The 13,437-nt window shown below is 37.3% G+C and overlaps 2 protein-coding genes across 6 annotated transcripts in view; both read left to right on the forward strand.

The window, feature by feature from the left end:
* The first annotated feature begins 2,045 nt into the window (after positions 1–2,045).
* Positions 2,046–9,339, forward strand: si:ch211-191a24.4 (uncharacterized protein LOC100150331 homolog). Of its 3 annotated transcripts, none has more exons than XM_051874824.1 (4): positions 2,046–2,542; positions 3,748–3,877; positions 3,992–4,101; positions 6,928–9,339. In XM_051874824.1, the coding sequence occupies exons 2-4, from the start codon at positions 3,750–3,752 to the stop codon at positions 7,581–7,583; spliced, it is 894 nt and encodes a 297-aa protein (XP_051730784.1). In that variant the 5' UTR covers positions 2,046–2,542; positions 3,748–3,749; the 3' UTR covers positions 7,584–9,339. The 3 variants fall into 3 exon arrangements, with proteins under 3 accessions (XP_051730784.1, XP_051730783.1, XP_051730785.1); XM_051874823.1 differs by lacking the exon at positions 2,046–2,542 and adding an exon at positions 2,852–3,197; XM_051874825.1 differs by lacking the exon at positions 2,046–2,542 and adding an exon at positions 3,254–3,519.
* Positions 9,340–9,801: 462 nt separating this feature from the next.
* si:ch211-191a24.3 (tensin-3) overlaps positions 9,802–13,437 on the forward strand; it is a 55,706-nt gene continuing 52,070 nt past the window's right edge. For 2 of the 3 annotated variants that reach the window (XM_051874797.1, XM_051874799.1), the window contains exon 1: positions 9,802–9,987. The gene's annotated coding sequence lies outside the window, so the exon portion shown is untranslated. Of the gene's footprint in view, positions 9,988–10,078; positions 10,243–13,437 lie in introns of those variants that run through there. The other variant, XM_051874798.1, reaches the window with a different exon arrangement.

A 13,437-nucleotide genomic window follows, 5' to 3' on the forward strand; every position in this document is an offset into this window, starting at 1 on the left:
TTTTATCAAAAATATCTTATTTTGTGTTCCGAAGGTCTTACAGGTGTAGAACGACATGAGGGTGAGTAATTAATGACAGAATTTTCATTTTTGGGTGAACTAACCCTTTAAGTTCTAAGGTGGCACAAGCCCCTGATTTGGCAGCGCTGTGAGGGCTGACAGAAAAGCACTGAGCTTGAGTTGAGATGCAGACACTATTACCTTTTATTTTATTGTTAATAAATATTAAAAATACTAGGGTGTAGAAATGGCTAATAAGCCAATAAGTGCTCCTCTGCAGCATCTTCTACAGTGATAATTTATTGTCTTTTTTTATTTCTAAATAAGTGTTTGCTTTCCTACAATGTGAAACCTTTAGTTTTACAAATGGGGACAAACTATATGAAGGATGAACAAATAATGTTTTGGACATCACATTAAAAATAACATTCAAATTGGGCAATATTTAAAGATTTGAAGTGCTGGGAAAAGTTGTGTGAAGCACTTAAAAGCACTCGAAAACATTAGACCATTTCTGCCACAAGTTGTTTCTGTTAGTGTTAGTGGCACAATGTTTATCATGGTTTCCAGATTACACGTGCGCTGTGAAGAAAGCGCTTGAATTCACCGCAGAATTAATAACACCACTGTGAAATCTAATTCACATTCGTCGCAGAATTCTCTGTTAAACCACAGATACCAAACAGTTTCCACGTCGGCACTGTTTGATCTGATATCTGTGGTTTAACAGAGAATTCTGCGACAAATGTGAATGCTTCTCATAAGATTTCACAGTGGTGTTATTAATTCTGCTTTGAATTCAAGCACTTTCTTCACAGCGCTGTGTAGAAATGGTGTCGTGCGTTCAAGATCGGCCTGCTGCTCTGAACTTCGCATTGTCTATTATGGGCCATATGCACGGAGCGTTCTTTAGAACTTCCGCAATAATATAAGCCAGCTCGAAAACTTCCGGTGAGATGTCATTTGCTGGTGTGTTGAGCATCAGTAGTGTAATACTTAGTTTATAATCAGAAGTCACTTAAATAGTCAGGCATAGCATCAATTTAGTTATTCAAATGTAAGACAGCATAAAAAATAAATGAATAGAGACGTACCTCAGTGTTCCTCCTCGGCTAAATTCAATTCGACCATCAGTTTTCACACTTTTATGTGAAAAAAAACTTCAAAAATTAAATATTTATTGTGCACTTTAGTTAGATTAATTGAATAAAATGTGTTTTCACAAGTGTGCCAAAATCATTGATCTTGCGCTGCACTGACTGACAGCTGCTGTGATTACAGAGGGAAAGAGTGGTGCTCGCTTTCTGTGTAATTCATTCACAAGAAAAGTTATTGTTTTTCATGAGATTTTGTGAGTACTTCATACTTCACGTTGACAAAATGTATTTTTAAACCTAGTTATTTTATAATGTATAATATTTAGTCAAAAACGAAGTGAAAAATGATTAGAGGAAATGATATATGCGCAAATAAATGCTACTTTGCCGCCATCTGCTGGTTAAAGTGGTAATTATTGTCTTTTTTATTTTTAAATAAGTGTTTTCGATCAAATGTTCAATTTCCTACATTTTTAAACGTTCGGTTTTACAATGGGAACAATCTCAGAAGGATGAACAAATAATGTTTGTGGTCATCACATTAAAAATAACATTTGAAGTGCTGGGGGAAAAAAAATGTGTGTGCGTGTGTCTAATTACAGACACAGCGTTTTTAAACGGTCCCAATAGCTTAGTCTTTATTGCAATCAATAAAACTGGTTTATTGGCAAATTAGGTAAATGTGATAACTGCATTAAAATATGAATTCAACATTAAAAAGTCAACCACTGATGGTTTTGTGTCAATGTACAGAGAGTACAGAATGAACAGCTAACAGTTCACCGGAAATGCTCGAGCAGCCTTAACGACAATCAGGAAGTAATCGTGCATATTTCGTTTGCACGAGCGCTCTGTAAAAGTAGTCTTTCTTTACAAAGTGACATCGCCAACTACTGACCTGGCATGCACATTGCATAAAACACCACTTGCTTGAACCAAAACAATGGAAGAGCAGATGAATGTGGTCCTTGTGAAATGCCAAGTCACATGCAGTAGTGTATCTTTTTGCAGCAACCCTCACATTAATAATTGATTCTTTTAGAGACATTTACATGCTATCATAATAGGACCCCCTAAAGACGTTATTGGTAGGCTATAGTAGTCTGACAATGACTTCAGAGAGTTGATTTCGTGCTGCAGGATATTTATATTTGACGTTACATAATCCGCATACAAATTACCTAATTTCGACATTCCAGAAGGAAGGCGCCTCAGGAAACAACCCACTTCAAGTGCTGTTTTGTTGCTAAACTAAGAAGCATTTTGAACGAATCTTTTAAGTGATCAAAAATCTTTTTTTGTTCAGTGCATTGCACTATTTTAAAGCGTGTCGAGTGACCGTCTTCAGCGTTCAAAAGCTTGGACCTGTTGAACGAACACCCCCCCTTCAGTCCCAGCTCTTGAAGCAGCTGGATGAATCGTCTCCTCCGTGTACAAGTACCTTGGTATGTCGTATTCGTTCATCATATGACAAAATGCATGAAAAACGATATCTTGTCGTCATTTGTGGGGGAAAGGTTTATGATGGTGAAACTAGTGGCGCGCGCCTTCGAAACACTGCTTCATGAAGCTTATACAAAGCTGTTTCGAAATTGGTTTGTAAACTATGTCATTATACATGTTTAAAGTCTTTGTACTAAGCTTTCCTTGCACTTAGCTACACAATTTTGACTAGCAGCAGGTGGACCGCTCCGAATCATTTGTTTCAATAAGTGAATGAATCTTTTTAGTGAACTGATTCAAAAGATTCGAGTCTCTGATGAATCAAAAACCATGCTCTTCCTCCAAAACAGAGCCACTTCTGTTGCGGACACAAGTCTGTGACCTCTGACAGCAGTCTGCCGTGACCCTTGCTCCCGTTAACACGGATTGAATCTTTTAGGAGCGCGAATAAGCGATCACACAGATAACGAGGTTTGTCGGTGCTTTTCAGGATAGCCGCGTCTGTCACCTGTTTATCACCTGCTCAGCCCCACCCATTCTATAGGTAACCACCGCGAGATTTCACTGACGGGTTTCGGTTATAATCTCGTGTCTGTGGGAAAGGTAAAGTTTTGATTGGGAAAACCAAAACAAATGTGATCGGCGCCCTATACGCAAGTAAGTTGTCTGTGTACGTTGTGTTTACAAACATTCTTTTGGTAATTTGTTAAGAAAAAACGAAAGTGTAATGTTGTTTTTGCTGATGTCGACTGAAACAAGACAGGTGAAACTTACCGATACTGAAGAGTAGGTTGCTTTGCGTTGAGGCAGAAAGCTGAAACATCTTTCGTTAAAAGAACGGTTGTGATTATGATTTGATCGACAGGCTTCCATTTTTAAAATGCAATGTATTTTACTGGAAAAAAAATATTGATATATAATATACACTATAGAGATTTTACTCTATAAATTCAAAGTCCACGGTCCTCTGGATGTTATGGTGAGTCCGTGCACAGATAAATCAGTCACTTATAGGCTACAAAACCGTATATAATTAATATATATACGTAAATAATATGTATGTATAAGTATTATTTCCCTTTTTATATTGAGATATAAGTATAGTGTCTTGGTTCCCTTAAAGTCTGTCTGGGGGCCCTGGTTCTATAAAATTTGAAAACCTCTGCTATAAACACTTAATACACCAAAGCATCTTTCCCTCATGAAGCAATGAGCCAGCCGTCCAGAAACCAGCGTGCGCAGAGAGATAGAAATGGGGGAAACTATACTGAGAAGAGAGACAGAGAACACCGCAGCCGACGGGACAGTCCTAGTGACCGACGGTCAGGCAGTGAGAGGTGAGACGACATACTACCTGTTCAAACAAACAACAACATAAATTTACACCGAAAGAAAAGGAAGTCATTTTTTGCTTTGCATATTGTACGTCATGTATACTGTATCTGACCCAGGTCTTCCAGCCAGCCTCCGTACTACCCCAGAGATTCTCAGAGACCCGCGAGGAGCGCTCCTCGAGAGGAACACCCGCAGTCAAAGTGCTCTTACATCTGTTCAAGAACAGGTAGGCAATCACAGTCGGCCATAACTATGGATGGGAGGCAAATGTTGCAGTATGTGTGTTGGAATGCATCCAGTGCATCCAAACAACTGCGTCAAAGAGTCTAAACCTGTTTCAGGTGATTCTCTGAATTTGGGTGTCAATTCTGGGATCATGATTTTTGATCTCACACAGATCTGGTTTTACTTTAGCTCAAGCCACACCTTCTGACGTGACACAGTGAATTTACCCCTTTCCTCCTCTCAGCTGGTCTAACTGGTTTAGCTCTTTAAAGCTTGTTGATGGCATTCTTTCATTTAAGTTTCGTTGTTTAAACAAACACATGCACCAGGTATGGCATGTATTTCACTGTTTATGTGAACTCAGAGTGTTATAAAGTTATATTATTTTATACAATTATATGTAAAAAAAAATAAAAATAATAATAATAAATAATAATATTAAACATATTTTTGTTGTTCACTTGATATTATGTGATCTTTATAGAGTGCAACAGTGTCTGACCGGAAAGTATATTTCCATTCATTTTTCCTATAGGGATTTAAAAAAAAAAAGTCTTCATTACAGAGTTTTAAGCCATGAAACAAGCCAATCAGCTACGAGGTGAATCATAACACCACAAACTTTGACTTGAAGCAAAAAAGTTTTTGAAAATCGGTCAAAAAGACAAAGGTGCAAGACTGTGTACATACGAAAATGATTAAAAATGATGGACAAATATAAAAGTACTTGTTTACAAAATGCTGATATATATACAAACATTTCAGTATTTTGAGAGCGCAGAGAGATCAACACTACGTCATTCGCAGTGCTTCATGGGAGTGGACGGAGCTAAAGAGCTATTTTGGTGTGTTGCTTTTTTCTACTCTCTGTTTGGTGTAATATTCTGTACAGCATTATTGGTAAGGTAGTTTTTCAATAGGAATTCCACTATTAAACATGATTAATTTAAAAAAAAAAAAAGCTGAAGTAATGTGGGCTGAAGGCTTCAGCAGAAGCAAATACCATGTATTAACAACCTCGTAGCTCACAGTAGGTCTGTCTTTAAAGGTTTATAAGTTATCATTCAAAATCAATTTCCCTCTGGAGAAAATGAATGGAGTTTTTACTTCCGCAACCCGACTGTTGCGCTCTATTGGCATGCTTGCAAAAAACAGAAGTTCTTTCATAAAATGAAATGGTTTGGTTTTTTTTTTTTATTTATATAGCACTACTAAAAACAACCGAGGTCGAACCAAAGTGCTTTACATAGTATCAGTACAAAAGTAGCAAACAGACGATAATAAAAAATACACGTATAAGCAAATCAAACAGCATAGAGACCACATTTACCCCGTACAAGTTTAACTGTTGTATGCTGCCTGAACTCAGTGAGATTTCAGCAGGTTCCTGAATGCTGACAAGGAACACACACACAGTTTGTCATTCTTCCACACACATACAAACATGCTCAGTTGTGCACAATAACAGTACATTGTGTAATTTAAGGGCACTTACAGATGTATTGATTGTCTTTTAACCTTTTTGACTCAAAGGCCCCCTATTGTCCAACACAATTTTCGAAGGCCCCCCATATTGCCTCTTTTTGCTGCTCTTTAAACTTTTGACATATTAATATATTAAACATGTTTTATTTTGTGTTTTATTTTTATTTCTATGCATGTTCTCTAATAAAAACAATAGTTATTGAGGGATACAAATAAATTAAGTTTACAATTTGTGTTTTAATTAAAGGGTTAGTTCACCAAAAAGTGAAAAATCTGTCATTAATTACTCACCCTCATGTTGTCCCAAACCCATAAGACCTTCGTTCATCTTCAGAACACAAATTAAAGGGGACCTATGATGATCCTTTACAAGATATAATATAAGTCTCTGGTGTCTCCAGAATGTGTCTGTGAAGTTTCAGCTCAAAATACCCCACAGATCATTTATTATAGATTGTCAAATTTGCCCCTATTTGAGTGTGAGCAAAAACACGCCGTTTTTGTGTGTCCCTTTAAATGCAAATGAGCTGCTGCTCAGAGGGCGGAGCTTTAACAGCTCGCACTTCAGTTGCTCAACAACAACAAAGCTGGAGAATCTCACGCAGCCAAAATGAGGATTGTCAGTAACGGTGTTCAGCCTTACATTGTTCAAACCGGAGTCGACACTGATGGAGAGACTCAGGAAGAAGTTACAACTTTTAGGACGTTTCTGAATGGTTAGTGGATAAATTTATGTAGTTGCTGTGGACACTCACAGCAACACTCTACTACAAAAACTCTTCCTCTTCTCGAAAGCAGTCCAACAACATAAACAGCGTAGGAGACTGACAGGGAAGAGACAAAAATATTGAATAAAGTTATGTTTGTTTTGCTTTTGCGCGCAAAAAGTATTCTCATCACTTCATAACATTAAGGTTGAACCACTGTAGTCACGGACTATTTTAAAAATGTCTTTAATACCTTTCTGGGCCTTGAAAGGTGCAATGACGTTGCTGCCTAAGTGTGGTTCAGAAACCTCTCAGATTTCATCAAAAAATATCTTAATTTGTTTTTCGAAGATGAATGAAGGTCTTACAGGTTTGGAACGGTATGAGATTGAGTAATTAATGACAGAATTTTCATTTTTGGGTAAACTAACACTTTAATTTTTCAAACATGTTTATAATACTGCTTTTACTATTTTTCACACACAGTGTAAATATGTCTATGTACTTGAAAACATATAGCTGTGTTCCTCACAAGATGATCATTATATTTTAGGCATTATAAAGTTAGAAAACCCGTGCTCTAAACAAGATTGCAGTTTCTTATGTAGTTGCTTGCGTTTCTGTGTGTGTTTCAGGTATTGTGTTGATATGTGCCGTCCTGACCAATGCGTTGGTGCTCATCTGCGTGGTGGCTGCTCACATGTCGCAGATGGGAATGTCTGCAATGGGTATGGGCGGCACAAGCTTCATTGACGCCATCATTCCTTTTGAGGGGACGGAGCTGCAGAAGGTGCGTGATCTTGACATGCAGTACGGACAAATGAGAGCACCTCTAGTCTATGGAGGCGTGGCATTCAGCCTCACATTTGGTATACTTTCACTCCTGTTCGTAGTGTCCGGCAGCAAACCCGCCCACATACTTCCACGGAAGCTTCTGATTGGACAGTTTGCATTCCTGATCACTGGTGCAGTGGCTTATGTGGTTGCTGTAGGTTTGTACCTGCATTTCGTGATCTACGTTAACTCAACCGACATGTGCCTTCAACGTGAACGACTGTACGCTCGTAATGGATATACCTGGATGAACTGTAACGTAAATGGGGGGGATGCATCTGTCGCACTATTTGGAATCATAACTGCAATTCTGTATGCTGTTGGCGCCTTTTTAACAGGAAAAACAATCCAGGATGTCCGAAACTACTTTAAGGAGCGTGACCGCTACAAAGCCAAACGAAGAGAACAAACCAGAGATCCCCAAGAAAGAACTCTTAATTCTGACATTTATGTCTGAGTTGTGCTACAAAAAATGTGGACTTAAACTTTCTCGACTGGATGTACATAAACTGGTTTTAATTTGTTTTTCTTTGTTTTTCTTTTTTTTTCCTTTTTTTTTTTTTTTTACATTTTTTTTACATTTTTGATCAAGAAATCTGTTTTTAGAATTTTTATTAGAGTTGAATTAGTTTTATTTTAGTTTTTGCTGTTTTAATATTTCAGTTAATATTAAATAAATACTGCATAAAATAAAATGAAGCTGTGGCTTTTAGCCTCATGAATAAAAAATAAGTGAATATAAAACTATCTGTATTATTAATATCTGTATTAAATATATGTATTGTTTTAATGAAAAAGTTCAATCAATAGATAGTAGAATTATGTCATTTTTAGACATGAAATTTGGCATTGAATATTGAGTTATGCTGAGCAATTTAAAGGGTTAGTTCATCCAAAAAATGATGTTGTTCCAATCCAGAATTACAAAAGAAGATATTTTGAAGACTGTTCAGTGGTTTGTTTTGGTTACCACTTACTTCTATTGTAAGGTAAAATATAGCTGCGAGCAGCAAATATTGGGGTTCAAGCACTTTAAGACCTTTAAACTTTTTAGCACTGGTGTAAAAAGTTAGGATGTTTTCTTTAGCAAGCATACAACCATGTGCATCTGAAATGGAAAAGACAATTCACAGCCAATAATGGCAATTTACTAAAGAAATACATGGTTTGAACAGTTCAATTGACAGTGGCGGTCCTAGAGGCAAAGTTGCTCAGAATGAGGAGCTCTACCATGCGGTATGAATGTTGCGGGCGATAAATTGCGTGATATCCGATCCTTTAGGCACATGAAAAATGTGATTATTTGGAATATCTCACAGGCCTCTAGGGCCGTGAGTCAAACAGGCCCAGCGAGTTTCGTTCCGATCGACCTCCATTAAACTTGTCAGGTGCTCAGATTTTATTGTCCACTGGCAGACAAGTTTTTAGAGATACGCCAGTGTCCTCTAAGACAGTCTTGGCACCTTGGACAAAGACACCACATGGCATTTTTCAGGTCAATCAGACTTTGAGAATCTTGCTGCACCGTTTTAGTTCCAATCAGGTTAAAAACCTAGGATTAGTTCGCAAAAGTAGGTTTTCAAAAAAAATACAAAATACAAAAAATTTTGCCAGGGTGATGATCAAATCTTGAGCCAAGGATTCCAATAATATAAGACACTTCAGTCTAAGCCTATCAATTTAGGAGTTATGAGCAATTTTGTACTTTTCACCGCTGTAACACCCCCCGTCAGGCCAATCGGGGCGAGCCTTGGTGACGTAGTAGACCATGTGAGTATGGTGTCTCTACGACTTACGGTTTGGTCTGCCTGATGACTTTTAGGTGAGAATGCTGACCCTTTGGAAATCTAACAATTACAATAGGGTTTCAGAGCTACGTGCTTGAACCCCTAAAAAAACACTGAGAGATTTCTCAAAATATCTTCTTTTATGTTCCACTGAAGAAAGAAAGACAAAGGTTTGGAATGACATGAGTGTAAATAAATGATTTTGGGTGAACTGTCCCTTTAATCTTAATGATTATCTATGGCTGATTGTCCAGTAGGGGGCAGCAGATGAACATGCAATTCTGGCCCCTCAGTGTGACCTCACACTATGACCTTAAATAGCATTACAGCTGAATGTGACTTTAGCATTCATGATACAATCATTTTTCCCCACTGTGACACATGTAATATTTTTCTAGATGTTATTAAAAATGATTTTGAAGATTCCTTATGGATATGAAGTTGTTTGGAATTAAATAGTAGATATATTTATAAGCAATAACTGGAAGAACCTCAAGTTTTTCAGCAGCACTAAAAATAAATTTGTGTTTCATGCTGAGGCTTTAGCCGTCACACTCTTAGAGCTGTTTTCAGTTTGTGACTGACAGTCCTGATGACGCAGCTCTAGATACAGCAGTAATGTTGAATGCACATGCTGGTAATATTTAACCTTTATGACCCAGTTACAGTCAATGCATGGAAGAAAAAATATGTGGGCTCACATAATTTCAGTTATTCAGAAATCAGTGAACTATTATGATAATTGTTCGTATTTTATGATGCAGTCTGTTTCATATCAGGTCTGAAAAAGAAAAAAAAGAAATGTCCATTATTACTACATCATATGTCCACTGTGTGACTCAGGGCTTTTTCTTTGTAATAGGGAGGTGTGTTTCCCTTGGTAGTGTTTCTTTACTCATGCTTGCCACACAACAAGTGCTGACAACGGATAAACACACGCACATACACCACAACGGCCAAAGTACATTTGAGCCTAGACCAGACAAAGCCTTTCGCTGTCTTTCTTTTCTCTTTTCATATTCGCAGACGCAGAAGATTACTGAGAGGAGATTTCATTTTCAGCTAAACAGAAGGGTGAGTTCTTTCAGCCATTTTCTATATATATATGTTGAATGAATACAGCACTCAGGTGAGCGATAATTTGTGTTTTGTTTCTTGTTCTTTACGGATCTCGTTGGAGGTTGAAGGTTAAACAGGTTAAGGATTAAATATACTGTAGATAAGTGACCAGACGCACGTATGGGTGGAGCACATGGTGTAGGTGTGCAGTGCTTAAAGTGAAGGAGGATGAACTTTAAGAAATCTGATCTGCTGTGAACAGGGAACAGGGTGAGCAGATCTATTGTGTAAGAGCCTTTATACGCAATCTAAAGTTATATTATTCTCCATATTGCAATAAATGGACAAAAAAAAAACCCTTTGCTTGAAGTGGAGGATGGGTATGTTCAGAAGCAGGTATTTATACTGAGACGTAAATAGAAGCGAGAAGTGAAGTCATTGTGAAGTCCTCTCTGTCTCTTTAATGTGTTGTCTATAGGTGTGTCCACTTTGTGTCAGGTCAACTCAAAAGAAATACTCTGATTGGCTAATTTTGGATCTGTTTTGCTTCTCCACCATCACATGACACTGATCCCATGTATTGTAACCTAAAGTGCAGTAGTAGTGTGAGTCAAACAGTTACTTTCTTGTTCTAGAGGAAGAGAGATACTGAATAAAAAGAATAGAGGAAGCATCTTTGGTGTAAAAGAGAGAATGTGTCCAAATAAAAGCAAGAGATTTATTTTAATCTCGTGACTTGATGAGGGAACTGTGGCTGCTTAATCAGATTGTGGCTTCGGTTTCATTTATGCATGTATTTTTAAATCAAATATCCTTTTCTGTACTCTACTTTTCAAAAGTTTGGGGCCCATAATATTAAAAAGTGACGAGACATTTACATTAAAAAAGCCATTTACATTGTAACAAAAAAATCTATTTAAAATAAATCTGGTTCTTTAAAACTTTTTTAATGATGAGAGAACACTGACAAATTCTTAGTAATACTAAGAAATGTTTGTTGAGCAGTAAATCAGTATATTAGAATGATTTCTGAAGGATCATGTGACACTGAAGACACTAATAATTCAGCTTTGCATCACATAAATAAATAACATTTTAAAATATATATTAAAATAGAAAAGTTATTTTAAATCTTAATAATGTTTTACAATATGACTGATTTTACTGTATTTTTGATGAGCAGAAAAACATTTTAAAAAATCAACCCAAACTTTTGAACGGGTAGTTTATACTTTTTTTGTCCTAACCAGATGTCCAAACTTAAACTATGAAAATCCATCATACAAATATTAGCTAATACATTTTAAAATGTGAACTTTATTAAATAAAATTTATTAATAAAATTAGTCAAATTTGATATTTTATTTTATGAAAATTATTTGCATAGGCAATTTTAACACATTATTTGACACATTCCTACTGTCCCTTTGTTGTCGCATAACTTCCATCATGACCAGTAATTTAAGTTTTATCAAAAGTTGGTTTACTTGTTTACCAAGGAGACAACAGTGACATTGAAATATGAGACTTGTGAAGAAACCAAAGAAAAATCAATCAGATATTTCCAATCAGGCTTTGTCAAATTATATAAAAAGAGATTAATTCTTTGTATTTATTATGCCTGAAATGCTAGCTTTGATATCAAGCTTAGCAAGACAAAGGAGTTGACCATTTTATTAAGAAAGTTATGACGATATTATTTTCACCATCAGTATTTCCACTACAGAAGACTTCTCTTGTGATGCATTTACTGTATGCATGTAAATTGAGAGAACAAATTACTAATCATTTTCATGTATTAAAAACTAGTGAGTGTGAAAAGTGTTGAGCGCAGGAAGTGCAGTTGAAAAATACACCCATCTAATCAAAGCATGTATTTTTAACTGTATGTGAGATTGAAACATGTCATGTACAGGGGTTGGACAATGAAAGTGACACTGGCAAAAATAGTGTTGGAGGTTTCACGCCTATATATGCACGGCCTGGAGGACAGTCTTCACTGATTTCACTTTCCATCAGTAAGAGCAGAGTGTGAAGGTTGAATTGGCAGAGCAATAGCACAGCTGGACATGAAATATTGCAATCAACATAATATAATGAGAGACATATTAGAGTTCAAAAGAGGAGAAATTGTTGGTGCGCATTTTGCTGGCTCATCTGTGACCAGGACAGCAAGTCTTTCTGTTGTATCGAGAGCTACAGTATCCAGGGTTAAGTCGGCATACCACCATGAAGGACGAACCACATCCAACAGGAGTAATGGATGTCCAGGTACTAACCTGGACTGTATCCAAAAAACAAAACCACAGCTGCCCAACTCACTGCAGAATTAAATGCACACCTTGAATCTCCTGTTTCCACCAAATCTGTTTGTAGAAAGCTCCAAAGAGTCAATATTCAAGGTCAGCCTGCTCGACCTTGCGGAGTCACTCGTGCCAGTGCCAAATCTTGGGCTGTGGACAATGTGAAACATGTATTGTTCTCTGATGAGTCCACCTTCACTGTCTTTCCCACACACCGGCTTAACACCCGGATTGTTGCTGCCCAGAGTGAAGCACAGTGGTGGTTCAGTGATGGTTTGGGCTGCAATATCATGGCATTCCCTACTGTGCTTGATGGGTGCGTCACAACCAAGGAATACCTAACAATTCTGGAGGACCATGTGCCATGTATCAGCATGATAATGCACCAACACACACAGCAAGACTTGTGACAGAATGGTTTGATGAACATGAAAGTGAAGTGAACATCTCCCATGGCCTGAACAGTCACCAAATCTAAATATTTTTGAGCAACTTTGGGGTATTTTTGAGGAGTGAGTGAAAAAAGTTTTTTTTTTCTCCCCACCAGCATCACATAGTTGATCACCTGGCCGCTCTTCTGGAAGAGAAATGTGGCAAAATCTTTCTGGCCACTGTCATTCCCAAGACAAACCGATGCTATATTGGCCTCAAAAGACAGCCCTGCACCATACTAATAAATTGTTGTGGTCTAAAACCATGTGTTTCAGTTTCATTGTCCAACCCCTGTATGGCCTTGATTATGATTTCACTTTTTCAACTTTAGTTAGTGTGTAATGTTGCTGTTTGTGCATAAACAACATCTGCAAAGTTACGATGCTCAAAGTTCAGTGCAACGGGAGATATTTTCTTTTAAAGAATTCGCGTTTTAAGGACTACAACGAGCTTCTTCCCGGGTTGGTGACATCACTAACCCTAAAATTTACATAATTTACATAAACCCTGTGAAGACACAACAAAGGGGGTGAGGCCATTTTGGGCTGCTTTAGAGAAGAGGAAGAGTTGTTGTAGTAGAGTGTTGTTGCCATGCCGTAATTTTACGCCGGACTGCTTCACAAACGAGGGTCAATTCAACACTGGATTTGCACACACTGTAAAAAGTAATACGCTATATCTACTCCATAAAATTTTGGCAACAGATTACAAGCAATATTATTAATTAAAT

This window comes from Ctenopharyngodon idella, chromosome 20, assembly GCF_019924925.1.
Source record: "Ctenopharyngodon idella isolate HZGC_01 chromosome 20, HZGC01, whole genome shotgun sequence".
NCBI lineage: Eukaryota > Metazoa > Chordata > Actinopteri > Cypriniformes > Xenocyprididae > Ctenopharyngodon > Ctenopharyngodon idella.